Consider the following 24,975-nt stretch of genomic DNA (forward strand, 5'->3'; position numbering starts at 1 on the left):
ACCTTTGAATTAAACAGTGGAGCAGGGAACCATCAGATCCCTACTCCACCTTTCAGTCTATGTAGAGACTGAAGGTGCTGCCAGGACTTTTAGGTCATGTGACATTTACAGTTCACTTAACTAGTAGTTGAGGCAAGGAAGGAGTAGGATACACAGGAAAGGTGTGCGTATATGTGGCACCCCAGGAGTCCGGTTGCCACAGTGGCATTGCCTCCCTCACAAGGGGTGATGCCATGCCTGGAAGCAAGGAAGGGTCCCCTAATCAGGTTTACCAGCATACAACACTTTCCTGGCTCCATACCAGCAAGGGGAGCTCCTCCCCTTAGCAACTGGAATCTGGAGGTGGGGTTAGCAAGAGTTAGTGAGAGGAGTTGAAGTCAGGAGAGCAACGAGGAAAGACCTAGGGAGTGGAGCTGCACGGCAGTTCACCCCAGAGGAAGCGCAGAAGAACCGGACACCGGAGTCTGACGTTGTGGGGCACTGAAGGCCCAGCAGCAGAAACCGGAGGGCAGGAGACTGCAGGTCTCCTGGCCCCATCAGAGGCCCGGAGGCTCAGCAGCACATAGGCCCAGCACCGCCACGTGGGAGCGACACTCCAGAAGGGCCCGAGCTGCCTGCCATACGGGTGAGCACAAAGACGTTTTACTCAGGGACGAGGGCCGCAGCACAGCTATAAGCAGCAGGGCCAAAGAGATTAGCGCAAAAGGGAAGGTCTCCAACTTCACCTGGCGAGGTGGATTCCCAACTTGCTTCCAGGCCTCTACAACCAGCTAGTACCCGTGCCCTGGTCTGCCTAACCACCACGAGTAAAGATAAGAGGAAACTGCCATTAAGTTGTGGACTGATTATTAACTGCACCATCCCCTGCACTACACTGCACAGCAACATCTATAAAATCACCACTTCCTGCCCTGTAGCTAAGCTCTGCCTGTGGAGAGCTGAACCAACTCTGCTGCATCATCATCAGCTCCAGAGGATCTGCACCGCAGCGGAGGCTTCATATAGCCGCATTCCACAGGTGGCGTCACGAACATTATATAAAAACTATATTCCCTTTTCTTTATTCCCCTTTTATTGACTGCCCTGGGTCACGGACCGGGTCACCGCCACTGTGACATCTCCCAGCATCGACCGGCCCGGCTACCGATTACCTCACGGCCCAGGGGGCGCGTCATATACACACTGTGGGGGCACTGAACTGTGTATGTATGTGGCGGGAGGAGATATACATCAAACTGTATGTGGGGGAGACATTGGTGACATCATACTGGGGGATGGGACTGCCAGACTGTGCGGAGCTGTCGGGGCATCAGGTTGTGTGTGTGTGGGAATCATTGGGGACATCATACTGGGGGATGGGACTGCCAGACTGTGTGGAGCTGTGGGGGCATCAGGTTGTGTGTGTGTGGGAATCATTGGGGACATCATACTGGGGGATGGGACTGCCAGACTGTGTGGAGCTGTGGGGGCATCAGGTTGTGTGTGTGTGGGAATCATTGGGGACATCATACTGGGGGATGGGACTGCCAGACTGTGTGGAGCTGTGGGGGCATCAGGTTGTGTGTGGGGGGAATCATTGGGGACATCATACTGCGGGGTGGGGCTGTCAGACTGTGTGTGAGTGGTGGGGATCATACAGTGTATGGGTGGTCTTAGGGGCATCATTCTGTGTGTGGGATGCTGTGGGGGAATGCACACAGGATATTAAAGTGCAAGTGGGGGCATCATACTGTTTGAGGGGGAAATTGTGAGGGTATCACACTGCGTGTGGGGGCAGTATTCTGAATAGGGGGACAGTGAGGGCATTATAGCAGTCCTAGCCATAGATTACTGCTGGTTGTTGCTGAAGTCAGTTTATTATTGTGGGAGCCCTAACGTTGTAGGTCAGAGCTTTTATAGTTTGCACTCTGCTGGGACAATCCTCACTTCATATACATACATAGATAGAGATATATATATATATATATATATATATATATATATATATATATATATATATTAGTAGACACTAATTCTGGTTCTGATGCTTTTCAGGTTGTCTGACACAAGCTGGTACTTGTCACAGTAAAACATATGACAGCTGACTTCTATGAAGAAGTCTTTACCGTTTACATTGCTTTGGTCTTCAAAATAATGGCCACCAGCTAACAGCGGTGTGGTCTATCAGAAATACTGCGGTAAAACTCTAGCGCTGGGAATTAAACATGCGTGAATGCGTCTGACATCATCAGAAAGCGCGGGAACAGTTGCTAAGGAGACGGCAGTTGAATGATGGAGGCGGAAGAAGCGGCTGCGAGAGTCCTGCAGGTGAACGACAAGCAATTAACCCCATAATGGCAATTCTAGAAGTCGTAGGTTACCGTCTGTAGAGGATTCGGTGCAGATCTGAGCACCACACACTCCTGTGCGATCACTGCTCTGTGAGGTTACATAGGGCTGTATAGGAAGAAGGCTAGGGTTCAGACAGATGAGACCATCACAGAACCTGCAGAATCAATGTGCACAAATCTTAGAAGTGAAGGTATAGAGATGGTACTGATATGTTTATCATATAGATATGGCGGAATTATTGTAGCCAAGAGACTAAGTGATGAGTTGACTCTAAAGAAACCCCAAATTATCCGATAGAAAGTCAGAGGAAAGAAATCTAAAATTAAATATTTTATTAATATACAAGTATAAAAACTGTAGAGTGACACAAGAAAAAAGGAAAAGGGGCGAGAATCACATAGAGGTAATACAATTTACAGCTGTAACATAAGACTAGGCATGCTGCATGAGTAATAACAGAATGACACGTACACAATGCCATCAGAATGAAGTATCTGAATGTATCAGACTGAAGGTAATAAAGATATAAACCACTGAGATAGATATATATATATATATATATATACCCTAGCTGTGTAAGTAAGGTATAGGTAGTATACTATAGGTAGTATATAGTAATGTACAGTACAGACCAAAAGTTTGGACACACCTTGATATAGTTGCTGAGACTCTGCTCTATATACAGTACATCACAAAGGTTATAGTGAATACTGCTTTATACAGCACAGACCAAAAGTTTGGACACACCTTCTCATTTAAAGATTTTTCTGTATTTTTATGACTATGAAAATTGTACATTCACACTGAGGGCATCAAAACTATGAATTAACACATGTGGAATTATATACTTAACAAAAAAATGTGAAACAACTGAAAATATGTCTTATATTCTAGGTTCTTCAAAGTAGCCACCTTTTGCTTTGATGACTGCTTTGCACACTCTTGGCATTCTCTTGATGAGCTTCAAGAGGTAGTCACCGGAAATGGTCTCCCAACAATCTTGAACGAGTTCCCAGAGATGCTTAGCACTTGTTGGCCCTTTTGCCTTCACTCTGCGGTCCAGCTCACCCCAAACCATCTTGATTGGGTTCAGGTCTGGTGACTGTGGAGGCCAGGTCATCTGGTGTAGCACCCCATCACGCTCTTTCTTGGTCAAATAGCCTTTACACAGCCTGGAGGTTTGTTTGGGGTCATTGTCCTGTTGAAAAATAAGTGATGGTTCGACTAAACGCAAACCGGATGGAATAGCATGCTGCTGCAAGATGCTGTGGTAGCCATGCTGGTTCAGTATGCCTTCAATTTTGAATAAATCCCCAACAGTGTCACCAGCAAAGCACCTCCACACCATCACACCTCCTCCTTCATGCTTCACGGTGGGAACCAGGCATGTAGAGTCCATCCGTTCATCTTTTCTGCGTCGCACAAAGACATGGTGGTTGGAACCAAAGATCTCAAATTGGGACTCATCAGACCAAAGCACAGATTTCCACTGGTCTAATGTCCATTCCTTGTGTTCTTTAGCCCAAACAAGTCTCTTCTGCGTGTTGCCTGTCCTTAGCAGTGGTTTTCTAGCAGCTATTTTACCATGAAGGCCTGCTGCACAAAGTCTCCTCTTAACAGTTGTTGAAGAGATGTGTCTGCTGCTAGAACTCTGTGTGCCACTGACCTGGTCTCTAATCTGAGCTGCTGTTAACCTGCGATTTCTGAGGCTGGTGACTCGGATAAACTTATCCTCAGAAGCAGAGGTGACTCTTGTTCTTCCTTTCCTGGGGCGGTCCTCATGTGAGCCAGTTTCTTTGTAGCGCTTGATGGTTTTTGCAACTGCACTTGGGGACACTTTCAAAGTTTTCCCAATTTTTCGCACTGACTGACCTTCATTTCTTAAAGTAATGATGGCCACTTGTTTTTCTTTACTTAGCTGCTTTTTTCTTGCCATAATACAAATTCTAACAGCCTATTCAGTAGGACTATCAGCTGTATATCCACCAGACTTCTGCACAACACACATGATGGTCCCAACCCCATTTATAAGGCAAGAAATCCCACTTATTAAACCTGACAGGGCACACCTGTGAAGTGAAAACCATTTCCGGTGACTACCTCTTGAAGCTCATCAAGAGAATGCCAAGAGTGTGCAAAGCAGTCATAAAAGCAAAAGGTGGCTACTTTGAAGAACCTAGAATATAAGACATATTTTCAGTTGTTTCACACTTTTTTGTTAAGTATATAATTCCACATGTGTTAATTCATAGTTTTGATGCCTTCAGTGTGAATATACAAATTTCATAGTCATGAAAATACAGAAAAATCTTTAAATGAGAAGGTATGTCCAAACTTTTGGTCTGTACTGTATATTGGGGCAAGTGTATATAATAAATATATATATATATAGTGTGTGTATGTATATATATACACACATACATGCACACACACACACACTATATATATATATCTTATATACACTTGCCTCAATATACATTACTATATATGTATACTGTAGTGTGGCAGTGTTTACATTGTGCGGTAATGAGGCAGGGACCCAAGTAAAGTTCAACTTAAACGTCTTTATTTTCCAAAACTCACAAATTAAAGGCAAACGGTATCCTCTGGATTGCAGCCGGTCGTGAAAAAACAGTCCGTTTCCAAACCCGTTGCCGTGGGCGACTACGCCACCGTATCACTCCGAGGTGCGTCAGAAGCTTTGCCTTCTTGGGCTCTGTGGTTTTTTTTAATCTTTTTATTTTTTTTTTTCTGTTTTCAGGTCACACAGGCCTGTATTGCAGAGCCTCCTGCTCTGCAGCTTGCAAACACAAAAACTGACACAACCAAACCTTTGCTGAAGGTTTAAATGAAAACTGTGGACATGAGCCACTTGTAAGACCTGAGCTGGAGGGAATGAACTGCCCCACTGCCATCCTGTAGTTCACTCCAAAAATAAAAGCCCATGCTGGGTTTTCTTAAATCCGACTTTGTCAAATAGCTTGACTAAGTCCAAACTTACTTTTATTTTGCACTGCAACCACAGGTGTGCCTGTGATTGCAGTGCACTCCAGTGGGTTCATTGTGCTTATGTGCACATCCTAGGAGACACATACCGTCCCTCGCATATAATTCCCTCACTGCCTCACATATCCCTCCCTATGTTCAAACTTGTGGGGTTGAACACTTGTCACCATTCAGGGTGCCCGTCACAGGTCATCCGCATTTCCCTGCGACTTCCCCGCTCTATTTTCCACCAAGAAACTAAAATTTTGCAGTGACAGGAGCCATCTGGTGACTCGAGCATTCCTCTCTTTGACATTTCTCATCCATACCAAGGGTGAATGGTTCGTCACCAAGTAAAATTGTCGCCCGAGCAAATAATAGTGTAGGGACTCCAAGGCCCACTTAATGGCCAAGCACTCCTCCACTACACTATAGTTTTTCTCTGCCGGGGTAAGTTTCCTACTCAAGTAGGTGACCGGATGTTCCTCTCCTTTGACCTCTTACGACAATACCACTTCTAGGCCTACCTCAGAGGCATCGGTTTGCACAATGAAGACTTTCTTGAAGTTGGGGCTGGTGAGGACAGGCTGTCTGCACAATGCCAACTTCATGGTTTGGAACGCTTTCTCCGCCTGGGGGTTCCACCGAACCATGACGGACTTCTTCCCCTTTAGGAGATCGGTCAAGGGTGCTGATCTCCCTGCAAAAATAGGTATAAACTGGCGGTAGTAACCAATGATGCCAAGGAACGCTCTCACCTGTTTAGTAGTCAAAGTCCTGGGCCAGTTTTGAATGGCCTCAAACTTGTTTATTTGGGGTTTGATAACCCCACGACCAATCAAGTACCCTAAGTACCGGGCTTCCTCGAGACCTATCGCGCATTCTTTGGGTTCGCTGTTAACCCTGTGACTCTGAGTAAATCCAGCACCACATGTACCTGAGACAGGTGGGTATGCCAGTCGGTACTAAAGATGATATCTAAATATGCCGATGCGTACTTCTGATGAGGCTCTAACACTATGTCAATCAACCTCTGCAAGGTAGCCGGGGCCCCATGTAATCCAAAATAGGCATAGTGATACAGGCCCTCTGGTGTTACAAAGGCGGTCTTTTCTTTCGCCTATTCTGTCAGTGGCACCTGCCAGTAAATCGAGCGTGATGAAGTACTGGTCCTGCCCCAGTCTCTCGATCAGCTCGTCTCCCCGAGAAATTGGATAAAGGTGAAATTTTGACACCTCATTAAATTTTTGGAAGCCATTACAAAATTGTAATGATCTGTCTGGCTTCGGAATCAGCACAATGGGGCTAGTTCACTCACTCCTGGACTCCTCAATGACTCCTAACTGGAGCATTTGTTTCACTTCAGTCGCGATTGCTTGCCTCACCTGAGGCTCGGTAACGATATCATGGTGGAGGACAGAGGTGCGGCCGGGTAGTTGGGAGAATATGTCCGTATTCTGCTGCTCTAATCTCTGAGCCTCCCGTCGCTGCTGCTTTCGTGAGAGCGTCACTTATCTTTACCTCTTTTGCGGCCTCCTCCTGGGCCAGCGTTGGAGGGTCCACAGACGAAAACGACGGAGTCGCATCTATAATCATACATTCCCGGTCTTTCCACGCTTTAAGCAGATTAACGTGATATAACTGTTCGGGTTTCCTCTTCCCGGGTTGGTACACTGTGTAATTCACCTCCCCAACCTTTTCCCGAACTTCATATGGCCCTTGCCACTTGGCCAAGAGCTTACTCTCTTCAGTGGGCACTAATACCTATACCCAATCCCCTTTAAAGGACCTAACCGTGGCCTTTCTATTATATGCTCGGCTCTGCACAGCTTGAGCATCCAGCAGGTGTTCCTTTACTATAGGCATGACCGCAGCCATCCGGTCCTGCATACTTGCCACATGTTCTATTATACTCCTATGTGGGGTAGGCTCCTGTTCCCACATCTCTTTAGCTACATCCAGCAGCCCCTAGGATGCCTGCCGTACTATAGCTCAAAGGGTGAGAACCCCTGGAAGTCTGTGGTACCTCGCGGACGGCAAACATTAAATAGGGCAGTAACATGTCCCAATCCCTCCCATCCTTGGAAACCACCTTTTTTAACATGGACTTGAGGGTTTTATTAAACCGCTCGACTAAACCATCGGCCTGTGGATGGTACACCGACATGCGCAATAATTTTATTTTTAGCAGCTTGCACAGTTCCTTCGTCACCTTGGACATAAAAGGAGTCCCCTGATCTGTAAGGATTTCCTTAGGCAGCCCAAGGCGACAGAAAATGGCAACAACTCCCGGGCAATAAGTTTTGCCAAAGTGTGGCGTAGTGGAATGGCTTCTGGGTAACGGGTGGCATAATCGACGACCACAAGTATGTGTTGGTGGCCACGAGCTGACTTTACAATGGGTCCCACCAAATCATCGCAATCCGTTCAAAAGGTACCTCTATTAGCGGTAGAGGTACCAATGGGCTACGGAAGCTTGCGGTGGGTGTGGTCAGCTGACATTCCGGGCAAGATTCACAAAACCTCTGTTCCTTAGCGTAAATCCCAGGACAAAAGAACCGCTGCAAGATGCTCTCTTGCGTATTTTTAGCCCCTAGATGCCCACCCAGGAGTGTGTGGGCCATCTCGAGTACTGCCCGACGATACAAATGAGGCACTACTAGTTGTTCAACGACTTCGTCACGGGTGTGTCAAAAGTGACAGACAGTTGCCCTGCTGTTGGTTGCAGAAGATCTCTACGTTTGGCATTGCAGACACCTTCTTAGAGGCTGTCTCTCTAGGACCCAGCGGCTACCTTCCTCTGGCTAATTAACACCCTGGACTGGGTGTATAAATACCTGCTGTCTGCTTGAGGGAGATGCCATAGATACTCACATTACCCTTTGTGAAGGCTCGTAGCAAGTTCATTACTTCATCTTCTCTGGGGCTATGAGGACGGGTGTTAATCTCTTTGAAGTCAACTAAAAGCTAAGCTATCTTCCCATGTTTGTTCCCCTCTGTTGTCTTTAGTGGTCAGTGGGGACCGACTAGCGCTCATCCCGCTCCCTTCCCTAACCAGGGCCCAATGCCAGGGAAAGACAGAGCGAGGTTCGCGTGCGGTGATAGGTGAAAAGCCAATACAGGGACGTTAGTGGAGACAGGGTGATATTAGATCAGCCTAGGAGGTCTCCACTTCCCCCTTTGCCTAGAGTCTGGGCTCCCTCTCCCTTTTCCCTTTGTGTTGCACTAAGTCTTTCCCTGCGTGACAGGATTTTGTCAATCCTATAGAGTAAATCTTGGTTGACCGCCATGCACAGAAAAACCATCTCTGCACCAGGTTGCTGAGCCACCCCATTTACCTCTATTACCCTTTCCCATGCCCGGGTCAGGGTAGGATCCTGTAGCTGAGCTGTCCCAAACGCTCCCCGGGACACTTCCAGCTCTTGGATCAATGGGGTCTCCTCAACCTCTCCTGCCAATACCTCTAGGGTATCGGGTTTACACTCTCTCCCTAGGTTGGCGACCCCCTACGGCAGGTATCCCTGATTTGGGATCTTCGGGTTCCGCGCCCGGAAAGACATTTACCCTGGGAGGGTTAATTTTATTCTCCCACAGGGACCAGAACAGGGGCAAGTCTCTTCCCAAAACAGTCCCATAAGTAATGGTCTTCACCACTTCCACCACATGTTTCATCTACCCACACAGGGTAGAAAAAATAACCTCCGCTGTTGGGTACTCTCGGAGGTCCCCATGTATACAAACAACCCCCACTTTCCGACCATTGGGGTTGTCCTCAGCAACCAATGGCGCATGGACAAGTGTCACTAGGCTCCCTGAGTCCAAGAGGGCCTCCGTCAGGTACCCGTTGACGAGTGCCTGGCATAGTATGGGTTCACTGCGCGTAGTGTCTGCATTCGCGGTGCAGACTGTTTGGGCATACATGGACACCTGGCGAGTAATTCCGCAGTCCAGGGGTTCAACAGGGGTCAGTTAGCAGCCACATGTCCTGGCCCTTGGCACCGGCAGCACCTGATAGTGGAGGCACTGTTAGTCCATGAGACTGGTTTAGGAGTAACTGGTCTCTGTCCACCGTCACTCCGGGGTACCCTTTCAGTATGAGCTTGATTCTGGCTGTCCCCAGCAGAGGGACGTGACCCTTTCCCAGGCTCCTGGGCTTGCAGGGTCTGGCGTGATAGCCACAGTGGGGCAGAGACCCGTATGAAGTACTGAGTGGCCGTATAGCGCTCGATCAGGCTAACCATCTGGTCTAGAGTGCCCGGGTCCCCTTGCCCCACCCAACGCTGTATAGCGGCTGACAGAGTTCTCATAAGCTGGTCGACCACCACCCTCTATACCATCTGGGACGGAGTCAAGGTCTCGGGCTGGAGCCACCTTTTAACTAGCTGCAGCAAGTCATATTCCTGAGACGTGGCGGGTCGGGCGTCCACAAAGGTCCATGAAAACACCCGTTTCCTGGGCATCCTCACGACTGAGGTCAAAATAAACCTTCTGAGCGTCGCCCATCAAAAACGGAGCCATCACTTCTGCCCACTGGTCGGTTGGCAGGTTCTCCTGCTCCGCAGTGCGCTCGTAGACTTTGAGGAAGGCTTCCACGTCGTCTTCCTGACTCAGCTTCCTCAAAGCCGAACGGACCTTGTCCCAATCCTCACGACGTTCTGGGGTCGGTGATGGGGGTGCCTCACTAGGGCCGCAATTTGCTGCAGCAACAGGTTATTCGTCTGTTGTTGCTTTTGCTGTGTAAGGACCAACTGTCTCAGGATATTCTCCATTTTGTCTGCTGGCCTGGGCTGCAGTGTGGCAGGCATGCAACTGGCATTGGGTTATGCCTCAGTTCACACTGCCCGCATTCTCCATCATATTGTAGTGTGGCAGTGTTCACACTGTTCGGTAATGAGGCAGTGGCCCAAGTAAAGTTTAACTTAAACGTCTTTATTTTCCAAAACTCACAAATAAAGGCAAACAGTATCCTCCGGTTCGCAGCTGGGTCGTCAAAGAACAGTCTGTTTCAAAACCCATTGCTGTGGGTGACTGCGCCGCCGTATCATTCCGAGGTGCGTCAGAAGCTTTGCCTTCTTGGGCTCTGTGTTCAGGTCACACAGGCCTGTATTGCACAGAGCCTCCTGCTCTGCAACTTGCAAACACAAAAACTGACATACCCAAACCGTTGCTGAAGGTTTAAATGAAAACTGTGGACATGAGACACTTGTAAGACCTGGGCTGGAGGGAGTGAGCCGCCCCACGCCCATCCTGTAGTTCACTCCAAAAATAAAAGCCCATGCCGAGTTTTCTTAAATCCGACTTGGTTAAATAGCTTGACCAAGTCCAAACTTATTTTTATTTTTCACTGAAACCACAGGTGTGCCTGTGATTGCAATGCACTCCAGCGGGTTCAATATGCCTTTATGCGCATCCTGGGGGATACATACCGTTCCTCGCATATAGCATCCAGTAATCTTGTACCAGTAATAGTGGTTTAACACATACCAGAATAGTAGCAGGACCTCCTAAGTGATGCTCCCACCCCAACGCGTGTTTCCAGGATGCCTTCGAGAAAAAAAAACTGGCTGTTTTTTTAGTAGTGGTGAGAGGGATCTTTGTGTAGATGTATCCTATGTCTGCTGTCCTAATAACAAACACTAATTACACAGAATGCCAACCATTATCAGTGAATATTTGCTACTGTCACTGCTGTCTTTGGCATATCTACCCAAATTATTGACACTTTCTGGTCTCAAAAAGGCACACATCCGTGGTTTTCTAGTCCGCCGGAAGCTACAAAGGGTGCATCAAGAATATTTAGAGGTAGTGCGAGAGATAGAAGGAGAAGACATTGCCCTCTACCCAGGAAATTGGCTGCTATCCATCCCACAGTTTATTACATTGGTGAGTACTAATATTTTTAGTTAAATGTACTCCTCTTTTATTTGGTTTCACCTCTAATTCTCAATTTTTGCCCACAGGATAGAACAGGCAAACCAAGGTGTGATGAACAGAAAAGGAAGGATGAGCCTATTGAAATCCAAGACTCAATAGAAGACATCTCCTTTATTAATCAGAGAACTAAATCAGAAAGGAAAGACAGCTTTCCCGATACTGTTAGCCCAATAATTGACAACTATGTTACAAAGACTGATGCTCCTGTGCGAGAGGCCAAATATAAAGAGACTGATGCTCCAGTACGAGAGGCCAAATATAAAGAGACTGATGCTCCAGTACGAGAGGCCAAATATAAAGAGACTGATGGTCCAGTACAAGAGGCCAAATATAAAGAGACTGATGGTCCAGTGCGAGAGGCCAGCTATAAAGAGACTGATGGTCCAGTGCGAGAGGCCAGCTATAAAGAGACTGATGCTCCAGTGCGAGAGGCCAGCTATAAAGAGACTGATGCTCCAGTGCGAGAGGCCAGCTATAAAGAGACTGATGCTCCAGTGCGAGAGGCCAGCTATAAAGAGACTGATGCTCCTGTGCGAGAGGCCAAATATAAAGAGACTGATGGTCCAGTACAAGAGGCCAAATATAAAGAGACTGATGCTCCAGTGCGAGAGGCCAGCTATAAAGAGACTGATGCTCCAGTGCGAGAGGCCAGCTATAAAGAGACTGATGCTCCAGGTCGAGAGGCCAGCTATAAAGAGACTGATGCTCCAGTGCGAGAGGCCAGCTATAAAGAGACTGATGCTCCAGTGCGAGAGGCCAGCTATAAAGAGATTGATGCTCCAGTGCGAGAGGCCAGCTATAAAGAGATTGATGCTCCAGTGCGAGAGGCCAGCTATAAAGAGATTGATGCTCTAGTACAAGATGCAAGCTCTATAGATCACATTGAAAGGGAGGACTCTGTTCAGATGGAAATTCGGCATGAAAATGAGGTCTTGTTAAGGACTTCTAAATGTGATATGGAGAACTCCTTAACTCATTCTGACTCTATAATGAGCTCCTTTCAAAGTCTGGAGCAGAGAAGAGACCGTTCATCATGGTGTGAAGAAAATGTGAATCTAGGTGAGAAGGAATGGCCCAGGATTTGTTTTTGTGTCTGAAAGATAATACTGATCATCATTCATAATTCACTGGAGTTCTTGGCTAAATATGGTCTAGAAACACTCTGGCCTCCATCCATAAGTATGGACAAAAATGAAGGATTTTATGAATATTATGGCTGTAGGTGTTTTGATAATGATTATTTAGTGACCCCTTTTTGACACTACATTTTGGGAGATGTATTTCCTTTTTTATGTTTCATTACTATGGTATTACTTTGCAACTTACCAAGACATATTTTTTACACGCGAAACCCGATGTGAAGTCATGCTGCGAAATGCCGACTGGCAGAAGATTGATGTTTTTTTTTTTGTGAATTGCTTAACTAGTGCATATGGGAAATCAATAATATAAATCCACTATTGAAAGGTACATGCAGATCTTACTGAGAGGCTGGGGTGCATTACTAGCTTAAGTCCTGTTACACATAGCTAGGATTACATCAGTCTGAAATGTTACAAGGGATTTTCAGAGCCAAGTTTAGTAACCTAATATTAATCCCTTTCATAAGCAACCATAACAAGGCCCCAGTAACACATTTCTAGGCACAGTATCTTCATAGCTGCTGAAATTTTCTCTTTATAACCCAATTTTGTTCAAACTAACATATTTTAGGAGCCTGAAATGTGTCATTTGGCTTTGTCGAAAGGCCACGTGCCAAATTCAGCTAGTGCCGGGTCAACAGGTACGATATATGCATGGTTTACTTTCTAAGGCCTCGATCCCATTTCCATATAAATCGGACAAGTGCAATGTGAGAAAACATCGCATTGCACTCTGACCAATGTTATTAAATCCCTGCTCATCTGCAAGTTTTTCCTCAGCTGTTATCTGACTAAGGAAAAAATTGCAGCATGCTGCGTATGGTCTCGTATATCAGACAGGACTTGCCAATGCAAGTCTATGGGTGCGAGAAAAAATTCAGACGGCACATGGACCATGCTTATGCTGCGCGTTTTTTTTTTTTTCACACATCTCAAAGGAAACCCGAAATTTCATCAGCCAAGTACATTAAATTCACTGCCAAAACCATCAGAATGGCGAGATTAGATAGATAGAATAGCTAGATGTCCTGTAGATACATAATGTCACAAGCCCTTCACGTATAATAAACTTGCACCCTTTAGTGCCTTACATGTGGCACTGAAGGGTGTTTAGCCTTATTTAACTTATTAAATAAATGGTTAAAAAAATAAAGTGGGGTCACATTTTTTTTGATAAATAGCAAAGGTAAAGCAGACAGTTGTGGGCTTATATTATCAGACTGGGAAGGTCTCTGGTTATTTTCCCCTTCCACGCCTAAAAATACTAGCACGCAGCCGTCCCAGAAGTGGTACATCACATTAGATGCGCCAATCCTGGCGCTTTGCCTGGCTCTTCCCGATTGCCTTGGTGCAGTGGCAATCAGGGTAATGGTAGTTGGGGTTGATGACAACTCTGATTTGTCAGAAATCACAGCTGGCATCAAGCCTTGGGGTTAGTAATGGAGAGGGGTCTATCAGACACCCCATTACTAACCCAGTAATCAAAAATAAAAACACAAACAGAAAAAAAACCTTTATTTGAATAAAGACTCCCCCACACTATCCCTCGTTCACCAATTTATTGGAAAAAATAAAAAAAAATCCCATGCAGGTCTGATGTAATCCACAGAATCCGATGTAGTCCAGAAATGGATACCTGAAAAACATAAAAAGACAGAAGTAGAAACAAGAGACAGTCTCTCGTTCACTAATTTATTAAAATGTTCCCATGATGCTCCGAAGTAGTCCACATTCACCGAATCTGGCTACGGTGACTGTGAGTAGCAGTAATGTGACTGCTATTCACAGGCACCGGGTACTGACAACATTGCTCATCAGTGTTGCCGGGTCTCGCTGAGTGCAATGAGACCTGGCGCCCCTCTGTTTTGTGTTTTGGAGACACTCCTGGTTTTGGCATACAAATACTGATGAAAAATCACTGATGTCTGAATGAGCCCTTACTCGCCCTCCTCAGTTTCAGCGCTGAGTCTCTGCCACTGCTTCCAGTGCCTGTTATTGTCGGCAGTGCTAATTATTATTATTATTATTTATTATTATAGCGCCATTTATTCCATGGCGCTTTACATGTGATAGGGATATACATAACAAAAGCATTTACATAATCTTAACAAAACGAGTCAGCGACTGGTACAGGAGGAGCGAGGACCCTGCCCGCGAGGGCTCACAGTCTACGAGGGATGGGTGAGGATACAGTAGGTGAGGGTAGAGCTGGTCGTGCAGTGGTGTTTACTGCAGGTTGTAGGCTTGTCGGAAGAGGTGGGTCTTCAGGTTCCTTTTGAAGGTTTCCACGGTCGGCGAGAGTCTGATATGTTGGGGTAGAGAGTTCCAGAGTAGGGGGGAAGCACGGGAGAAATCTTGTATACGAGTGTGGGAGGAGGAGATAAGAGGGGAGTAGAGCAGGAGATCTTGTGAGGATCGGAGGTTGCGTGCAGGTAAGTACCGGGAGACTAGGTCACAGATGTATGGGGGAGACAGGTTGTGGATGGCTTTGTATGCCATGGTTAGAGTTTTGAACTGAATTCTCTGGGCAATAGGGAGCCAGTGAAGGGATTGACAGAGAGGAGAGGCCGGGGAATAGCGGGGGGACAGGTGGATTAGTCGAGCAGCAGAGTTTAGGATAGATTGGAGAGGTGCAAGAGTGTTGGAAGGGATGCCACGGAGCAGGAGGTTGCAGTAGTCGAGGCGGGATATGATGAGGGCATGCACTAGTGTTTTTGCAGAGTCTTTGCTGAGGAATGCACGGATCCGGGAGATGTTTTTGAGTTGGAGTCGGCAGGAGGTGGAAAGGGCTTGAATATGTGGCTTGAAGGAGAGATCAGAGTCCAGGGTTACCCCAAGGCAGCGAGCTTGTGGGACTGGGGAGAGTGAACAGCCATTGACGTTGATGGATAGGTCGGATGGGGGATGTGAATGAGAGGGTGGAAAGATGATGAACTCTGTTTTATCCATGTTGAGTTTTAGAAACCTGTCGGAGAAGAAGGATGAGATGGCGGACAGACATTGTGGGATTCTGGTTAGTAGGGAGGAGATATCGGGTCCAGAGAGGTAGATCTGTGTGTCGTCAGCATAGAGGTGATACTGAAAGCCGTGAGACTCTATGAGCTGTCCCAGGCCGAAGGTGTAGATGGAGAAGAGCAGGGGTCCTAGAACTGAACCTTGGGGGACACCGACAGATAGGGGGCGAGATGAGGAGGTGGTGCGTGAGTGGGAGACGCTGAATGTCCTGTCTGTTAAGTATGAGGAGATCCAAGATAGAGCCAAGTCCGTGATGCCAAGAGATGAGAGAATCTGGAGTAAGAGGGAATGGTCCACTGTGTCAAAGGCAGATGACAGGTCCAGAAGGAGGAGGATGGAGTAGTGTCGCTTGGATTTGGCATTTAGTAGGTCGTTGGTGACTTTGGTCAGGGCAGTTTCAGTCGAGTGATGCGGTCGGAAGCCAGATTGTAGACGGTCGAAGAGGGAGCAGGAGGAGAGGTGGGAGGACAGTTCAAGGTGGACATGTTGTTCTAGAAGTTTTGAGGCAAAGGGGAGAAGTGATATGGGGCGGTAGCTGGTCAGAGAGGAAGGGTCAAGGGAGGGCTTTTTGAGGATGGGTGTGATTGCGGCATGTTTGAAACATGAGGGGAAGACTCCGGTTGTTAGTGATAGATTGAAGAGGTGGGTTAGGGTTGGGATGAAGACTGAGGTGAGGTTAGTGATGAGGTGGGATGGGATTGGGTCAAGTTCGCAGGTGGTGAGGTGTGATTTGGAGAGTAAAGAGGAGACTTGACCTTCTGTAATGGTGGAGAAGTGGGGTTTGGAGGAGGATGGTTGAGTAGATATGAGGAGGGGTTGTGTGGACTTTAGGCCAAAGTTTTGTCTGATGGTGTCAATCTTCTGTTTGAAGAATGAGGCAAAGTCGTCGGCTGAGATGAGAGAAGAGGGAGGAGGTGCTGGGGGACGAAGGAGAGAGTTGAAAGTGTTAAATAGCTGTTTAGGGTTGTAAGATAGGGAGGATATAAGAGATGAGAAGTAGGTTTGTTTTGCTGTAGTGAGTGCGGACTTGAAATTAGTGAGGGATTGCTTGAATGCGATGAAGTGCTCGATGGAGTGAGACCTTTTCCATCTCCGCTCCGCAACCCTGGAGGCCTGGCGCAGTTCTTTGGTAAGTTTAGTGTGCCAGGGTTGCCTGTTGAATGTGCGAGGTGTGGTGTGTGTGAGAGGGGCGATTGAGTCTAGAGCTGCAGCTATTGTGGTGTTATATGAAGCAGCAGCAACGTCTGCATCGTGCAAGGAATTTATGTCTGTGAGAGGAAGGAGGGATTCAGAGAGAGAGTGTAGGTCAAGGTGTTTGAGATTTCTGCGAGGGTGTGTGAGTTTGTGGAGTGGGGATTGTGCACCCGGAGAGGAGAGGGTAGAGAATGTGAGGAGGTTATGGTCAGAGAGAGGGAGTGGTGAGTTAGAGAGGTTAGATAGGGAACAGAGGCGGGTGAAGATGAGGTCCAGTGTGTGGCCATCTTTGTGGGTGGGTGTGGAAGACCATTGAGTGAGTCCAAAGGAGGAGGTGAGGGATAGGAGCTTAGAGACAGACGAGTGGGGAGTGTCAATGGGGATGTTGAAGTCACCCATTATGATAGTGGGGATGTCAGTGGAAAGGAAGTGAAGCAGCCAGGTAGTGAAATGGTCTAAGAAGGTGGTGGCTTGCCCTGGGGGTCGGTAAACGACGGCCAGTTGGAGGTTGGAGGGGGAATAGATGCGCACACAGTGCACCTCAAAAGAGGGGAGTGTAACGGAGGGTGGCAGTGGGATTTTGGTGAAAGCGCAGAGTTCCGATAAGCTCAGCTTGTGCAGTCATCTCGAGCAGAACCGCTGAGCTCAGTTATTGACTGCAGTGCTCTCGATGTAACATAAGTGCTGCGGACAATAGCAGATACCAAAAGCAGGGGCAGAGACTCTGTGCTGAACTCGGCAATAACATGAAGTTCAGCTGATGGAAAGGAGATTTGCCAAACTTGAAAACCCTTTAAAACATGTTTTCACATAGAAAAAAAAAACTTTCCAGAACAGATCTGAGGTATCTAAAGACTGCATACACAAACACTTATACGTATACACAACAAATCTGAGAAACGTACCACAGCTACCCCCATTACAGAGCAGAGAAGTTCTTTTCTTCGGGATTGGGAAAACCACTCAAGGTAAAGGAACTAGGGGAGTGGAGGAGATGGTAACTATGTCTACCTCTAGCGGCTGTACATCACATATATAAGGTTTGAAAGTTGTACATTACTGATATAAACTGCATGTGTTAATGTCTGAACGTATATATTATTATTTAGCAGGGTATGTCTCTGTTTAACTCACAGCATATCTTTGTATTTTTTTTGTACTTTATTCTAGAGATCACCACGAAGACTGCAAATGAACTAAGAAAGCTCAGAAGTCATTTAGCGATGGAGATGTTATGGGTGCAACAAGCAATCGCCAGTAGAAAGAATGTAAGTAACTTACAGTAACACTGTTGCCCTGTATCTACTTAGTTTTATATCAACCCCTTCATGACATATGATGTAAAGTTACATCATATGTCGTGTTCCTGCCTTTGATGCGGGCTCACACCCAGAGCCTGCATCTTTCCCCACCCATGGCTGTTAACTTGCTAAATCTAGTTGTCAATCTCTGACAGCGGCATTTAACACGCCCCAGGGGGGCGTGTCATTTTGCGCTCCCATCAGCATGTCCCTTGACGTGATCACGGGACGCCGATGAGTTATCATGACAACTGGGGGTCTGCTGAAGTCCCCCGTGCCTGTCATTATGATCCTCCGGTGAAAGCCAGCGTTTAGCTGGCGTTCATACGAGATTGTGATTTCTGCTATACATAGCAGTGCTTCATTCTATAGTCTCTAAGGGGACTATTAAATACAGTAATAAGTGAAAAGAAATGTTGTTAAAAATATGAAAAAAAATAAAAACTTTCAAATACCCCCTTTTCCCCATTAAAAATAAACATATTTGATATTGCTGCATTCATAAAAGTCCAATCTATCAAAATATAAAATAAATTAATCTGCTCTGTAAATGGTGTAATGAGAAAAAAAGTCAAAACGACAAAATTAAGTTTTTTTGGCTGCCCCAACATTGCAGTAATATTTAAAAAGAGGCGATCAAAACATCGTATCTACCCCAAAATGGTATCGGTGAAAACATCAGCTCTCACCCAGCCCTAGATCCTAAAAAATGAAAATGTTACAAATCTTGGAAAATGGCAACAAAAGCAAAATGTATTTTTTTTTTTTTTTTCCACCACTTAAATAAAAAAAAACCTGTACATGTTTAGTATCTGCATACTCGTACTGATCTGGAGAATTGTATTGCCAGGTCAGTTTTACCATATATTGATCAAGGTAACTAAGAAAGCCAAGAAATAATTGTGAAATTGCACTCTTTTTGCAATTTCAGCACACTTGTAATTTTTTTTCCCGTTTTTCAGTTCACTATGTGGTAGAATGAATAGTATCATTCAAAAGTATAACTCGTCCCACAAAAAACAAGCGCTAGTATGGCTATTGGGACGGAAAAAAAAAAAGTTATGGCACTTGGAAGAAGGGGAATAAAAAACGAAAATAGAAAATAGCCATGTCATGAAGGGGTTAAAAAAAACCACAATCTGCATGTTAAAGAGACTTGGTCAGGTGTTTTGGCGACTGTACTACCCTCAGTCTGAAAAACGCCATGAATAGCCGAATCAGTAAAGTGTTATAATTGCTTTCCCTTACCCCAATTCCCACTGTAACCCAGTGAAGAGATCTGCTGCTGTGACTAGTCTGCTTGTACAAATCCCAAATACGAGTGTGTTTTCGACAAGACTGCCCGCAGCATTTCCTGGCACAGCTCCTGCGCAGGTCAATCACACTGTGTAGGAGCATTGGAGGTGCAATGCTTGGACATCGGGGCTGTGGAGTCAGTAAGCCAAACCTCCAACTCCTCAATTTCCATGACACCGACTCCAACTCCGAAATTTACTGTATCACAGATTCATCTCCGCTAAAAGTCTAGACCCTTAGATCAGGAACAGGACAGACATTTATAGGACATTTTAGAACTTTCCCAAATTCTTATGAAAAAAATATTCCCCACAAACTGCATTGAACTACTGTACCTAATTTATTATGTATTTTAGGAGTTGGAGTCGCTCCATTTTATACCGATTCTGACTCCGACTCCACCAAAATGGACACCGACTTCCACTCCACAGCCCTGTTAGACATGAAATCTCCATTGATATGTCGCTCTGATGTTGTGGAGCAGTGCAGTTGATGGGGCGTGACAGTGATGTCACTATGTGAAAATTCATTAGTTGGTAGAGGGAGGTGAAGAGTGTCCAGTCCGACACCATGATTGACAGTAGCTAGGGAGAGTATTTTTCAGGCACATTTCAGCGGACAGTGAGAAAATAGAACTATATAACTGGGAATGGTGTCACCTGATGTACCACCTCTGTATCAGTTATTTGATTTTTGACCTTGACTGATTCCCTTTAAGCTGAGCTGTAAATGTATGTCTTTTCACTAATCTTTGATGCCATGTATTACAGGAAAAACAATTAGATTCTGCAGATAATAATGTTTCATGTAAATTGCTGGCTTAAAAAGGTTTTCTGGGCTTCCGCTATATTTCTACTGGCACTCTATGTGACTAAAGGTTGTTGAATCCTGAAAGTGGGCAATGCACACATTGTCAGGATTCCGCTCTCTTGTCCACTTGAGCAGGTGGTCACGTGGTCACAAGTATGCAATTTGCAAAGTTGCGGTCACTTGTTAATTAGCTTCTCATCCGCTTTTCTCAATAGAACACGGAGTGAAGATGGAAAAGTTGCTAGATGTCATGTGACCGCAACCATGCAAGTCGCTCAAGTGGGCGAGAGAGCGGAATCCTGACAATGTGCACATTGTTGAATTCTGAAAGTGGGCAATCTGTAGTCACATAGAGTGTCAGTAGAAATTTAGCTGAAACCCGGAAAACCCTGTTAAAAGAAAAACAAGTAAGCCGTTTTATGCTGCCCAAACGATCAATAAAAATAGTTGTGGGCTGCCTCTTTATAGAAAACTATGCTGTTCTGAGAAACAACATAGCTTGAAAAAATGGCACGCTTGATGTACAGCTCTCTGCCTGATTGACAGGTCCCTCACTATTTGCATATAGGGATAGACCTGTCAGTCAAGTTAGGCAGGGAGGAGCCGGCGAAACCTGCACAGAAGATGCCTGTCTCTTGATTCCACACTTTTTTCCCAAAGCCTGGTCGATTTTTATAGAGTAACACATCACTTTCTGTAATAAAGAAGCGTGCTTTTATTTCATGCTATTTATGGTTCACACATCAGGACTAGGCTACTAAGTTCTCTCTAAACTTTGTTTATATGTTTGGGGCTAGGGGAGTCATCAGGGGATAAAGTTCCAATAGGCTGTATCTTTAATCCCCCATATTTGCAGACACAAAGAGGAGATGGGGGGAGGGGGATAGGAGAAATGGCACTCACTGAGCATAATAAATCTGAGATATGACACTGATTGCGAGAAAAAAAAATTCTGGATTATGATCTCACTTTGAGGTGTTGTGCAAATCATGGGCTCATCTCCATATAGCGCATTGGGCGATACAGTAATGGAAGCGTCAAACCTTGCTAGATTGTCGAGGGTATCCTCCAAGTAACCCGTAAAGTCAATGTGTAAATAAGAAAAATATTCAGAGGCAATGCTCCCTTGGTATTAGAAAGTGTATAATAAAGGTCTCCTGACTGTAAGGCAACAATTGATTGTATCATTGCCTGTCTTTGTTATATAACAAGTTACAAATGCTTTAATCTGAGAAAACCAAATAAAAATTTATTGGGGGGAAAAAAGACTCCGAAGATCCCCAAGGATTGGACTTGATCTGCAGTACAGCAGTTTGTTTTATTGACATTAAACTATACTAAAAGGTACGACACCTTTCTGCTCCAGATGCCTTCTTCAAGTATAAAGCAAAGTGCTGTTCAGATCATGCCCTGTTTGGGTCTGTGCATTGCTTTATACGTTCTCTAGTCCCAGTGGAGCATTGCCTGTGATCACCAAATTATTTTTATGTATTTACATAACTGCAGAATTTTGTGTATTAACTTAGGAATGAGGTCATATTTGTCTGCCTCTTATGTGTTTAACATACAGTTATATGAAAAAGTTTTTGCAACAGCTATTTCAGTTTGATATATGTAATAACTGTTGGACACAGTAATGTTTCTGCCTTGAAATGAGGTTTATTGTACTAACAGAAAATGTGCAATCTGCATTCAAACAAAATTTGACAGGTGCATAAGTATGGGCACCTCACCAGAAAAGTGACATTAATATTTAGTAGATCCTCCTTTTGCAAAAATAACAGCCTCTAGTCGCTTCCTGTAGCTTTTAATGAGTTCCTGGATCCTGGATGAAGGTATTTTTGACCATTCCTCTTTACAAAACAATTCTAGTTCAGTTAAGTTTGATGGTCGCCGAGCATGGACAGCCCTCTTCAAATGATCCCACAGATGTTCAATGATATTCAGGTCTGGGGACTGGGATGGCCATTCCAGAACATTGTAATTGTTCCTCTGCATGAATGCCTGAGTAGATTTGGAGCGGTGTTTTGGATCATTGTCTTGCTGAAAGATCCATCCCCTGCGTAACTTCAACTTTATCACTGATTCTTGAACATTATTGTCAAGAATCTGCTCATACTGAGTGGAATCCATGCGTCCCTCAACTTTAACAAGATTCCCAGTGCCGGCATTGGCCACACAGCCCCAAAGCATGATGGAACCTCCACCAAATTTTACTGTGGGTAGCAAGTGTTTTTCTTGGAATGCTGTGTTTTTTTGCCGCCATGCATAACGCCTTTTTGTATGACCAAACAACTCAATCTTGGTTTCATCAGTCCACAGGACCTTCTTCCAAAAAGAAATTGGCTTCTCCAAATGTGCTTTTGCATACCTCAGCCGACTGTGGCGTGCTTGCAGAAACGGCTTCTTTCGCATCACTCTCCCATACAACTTCTCCTTGTGCAAAGTGCGTTGTATAGTTGACCGATGCACAGTGACACCATCTGCAGCAAGTTGATGCTGCAGCTCTCTGGAGGTGGTCTGAGGATTGTCCTTGACTGATCTCACCATTCTTCTTCTCTGCCTTTCTGATGTTTTTCTTGGCCTGCCACTTCTGGCCTTAACAAGAACTGTCCCTGTGTTCTTCCATTTCCTTACTATGTTGCTCACAGTGGAAACTGACAGGTTAAATCTCTGAGACAGCTTTTTGTATCCTTCCCCTGAACAACTATGTTGAATAATCTTTGTTTTCAGATCATTTGACAGTTGTTTTGAGGAGCCCATGATGCCACTCTTCAGAGGAGATTCAAACAGGAGAACAACTTGCAAGTGGCCACTTTAAGCAGCTTTTCTCATGATTGCATACACCTGGCTATGAAGTTCAAAGCTCAATGAGGTTACAAAACCAAAAAAAGTGCTTTAGTAAGTCAGTAAAAAGTAGGTAGGAGTATTTAAAACAAGAAAATGATAAGGGTGCCCATACTTATGCACCTATCAAATTTTGTTTGAATGCAGATTGCACATTTTCTGTTAGTACAATAAACCTCATTTCAAGGCAGAAACATTACTGTGTCCAACAGTTATTACATATATCAAACTGAAATAGCTGTTGCAAAAACACCAATTTTTAAAAAACATTAAGCTTAAGATTAATAGGGGTGCCCAAACTTTTTCATGTAACTGTACTTACACAAGGTACAGTATATGTTGAGTTTTTCACAACCCACAGACTATGTTGTTAATGTATTTGAGCATGCAGTTTCATAAAAGTTTTGCAATATGTTTTGTTCTTTTTGTAAATTATACTGACAAATTTAGCCTTTTACTGAGGGCAACAAATACATACTTGCAATGCTTACTCTTTTACAATAAGTAGCTTTTACTGTAGGTGATGCAATGATATTTTTTTTTCTCTACAGTATCTTATGGTAAGACAGAAATTGGGAGCCTCTGATTGATTTTCTCTGATTCCGAAATCAACTCCACGCCAGACATGTACCAGGAGCTTGACACTTCAAGACCATAGTTGCAATACTTTTGATAGAAACAACGGCCATCGTGTCCTTCACTATATTTTCGAGGATTGTCACTGCTGACTTTATCTGTCGAAATAACAATGGACATTTTACGTATTTAGTAATGGCTGTTGCCAAATATCAGAAATAAGTAATAAACCTACTGTAATTTATTGTACATGTCTGTTTTAAAGCCTTTTCAATATTTGAGAAGCAACATATGGAGTAAGTCCAGTTTATTTTCTGTGTATAAGAGACATTAACACTACACTTTTGGCAACGTATATTTTGTACAATACCCATAGGTTTGAATATGCAGAAAGCGTGTGTTTTCAGCATACATAAGACAGGTTTATGTTGTCTTTTAATGATGATCTTATGAAATGAGGAAGAGAGGTAGTGCTCAAAGCCAACCTTGGGCATTCTCCTAATAAACCTATTTGGGCATTAGACACCTTGCCAGCCTGGTATTATGAATTCATTACAAATGTCCACAATAAACAAAATGGCACTCCACACTAAATACCACTCAACATCTCAGAACCAGTTAGGAAGCGATCCACAAATTAAAACCAATTTTATTGAAGTTATTAAAACAGCATAATAAAAATAAATAAAATGCCGTATTGGTGACGCTGAACTATATTAAATGCTATTGTAATATAATTATTTCCATTGGGGCAATCATCTTAGAGTACCAGTACAAAAGGTATACGAACAGCCTTACAGATATACCTTGTAGGTATTATCAATAACAACACCTTGGTCTAAGTCAGTAATAACTCCCTGTATTCAATTGAAGACTTGCCAAAGGTAAGTATTAATTGTATCCAAGGTTGATATCTGATAAGGCCAAAAAACTTAGTTCCACCAAAGTAATGTTGGAATTCACCATATATTAAAATGCATTCAGTGGATACATATATGCAACACCATAAGCGATATACATCTATGCTGAGATACCTGCGGTATAGAGATCCCCCAAATAGAGTCGAAAATAGACCATCAGCGTCCCCTCACCCTAAATATTGCTTATTTTTATTATGTTGTTTTAATAACTTCAATAACATTGGTGTTAATTTATGGATTGCTTCCTAATGCAGCCTGGTATTATACCGGCCTGGTTATTCTACTGATCAAGATTGCCATACTAGCACATGGACCGGGTATTTGTTTGACTAAAGCTGGGCAATGGCTACTGGCTAAACCTGAAAAATCGTGCAGTTATTGACCAGTCATATGTGGGTAGGCTTTTAGCCATTGCTACACCTGGACTATGTGGTTTTTAATACCATAACAGTCCATCTGTCACAGACAGTTATATTATTATTTATTATTAAAACGCCATTTATTCCATGGCGCTTTACATGTAAAAGGGGGTGTACATATTAACCCATTTCTGTCATGGGATATAGCCATAATTTCCTATGGCCTGCTGCTTACCGCCATGGGACGTATGGATGCGCATGATCT

The 24,975-nt window shown here is 44.7% G+C and overlaps 1 protein-coding gene across 1 annotated transcript; it reads left to right on the forward strand.

The window, feature by feature from the left end:
• Positions 1–2,174: 2,174 nt before the first annotated feature.
• Positions 2,175–24,975, forward strand: IQCC (IQ motif containing C). The gene is made up of 5 exons (XM_073665705.1): positions 2,175–2,307; positions 11,056–11,199; positions 11,277–12,309; positions 17,772–17,869; positions 23,407–24,975. Exons 1-5 carry the CDS (start codon positions 2,269–2,271, stop codon positions 23,443–23,445), a joined length of 1,353 nt encoding a protein of 450 aa, XP_073521806.1. The 5' UTR covers positions 2,175–2,268; the 3' UTR covers positions 23,446–24,975.

Source organism: Phyllobates terribilis, unplaced genomic scaffold, assembly GCF_046119375.1.
Source record: "Phyllobates terribilis strain yellow unplaced genomic scaffold, ASM4611937v1 Scaffold_2__4_contigs__length_985480577, whole genome shotgun sequence".
NCBI classification, from domain to species: Eukaryota; Metazoa; Chordata; class Amphibia; order Anura; family Dendrobatidae; genus Phyllobates; species Phyllobates terribilis.

What these genes read in the sequence shown, in the direction of transcription:
- IQCC (XM_073665705.1), top strand. Translation starts at nt 2,269, where the DNA reads ATGATGGAGGCGGAAGAAGCGGCTGCGAGAGTCCTGCAG. An exon ending in TCCCACAGTTTATTACATTG is followed by an intron (nt 11,200 to 11,276) that starts GTGAGTACTAAT and finishes TTTTGCCCACAG; the next exon opens with GATAGAACAGGCAAACCAAG. An exon ending in TGAAGAAAATGTGAATCTAG is followed by an intron (nt 12,310 to 17,771) that starts GTGAGAAGGAAT and finishes ACTTTATTCTAG; the next exon opens with AGATCACCACGAAGACTGCA.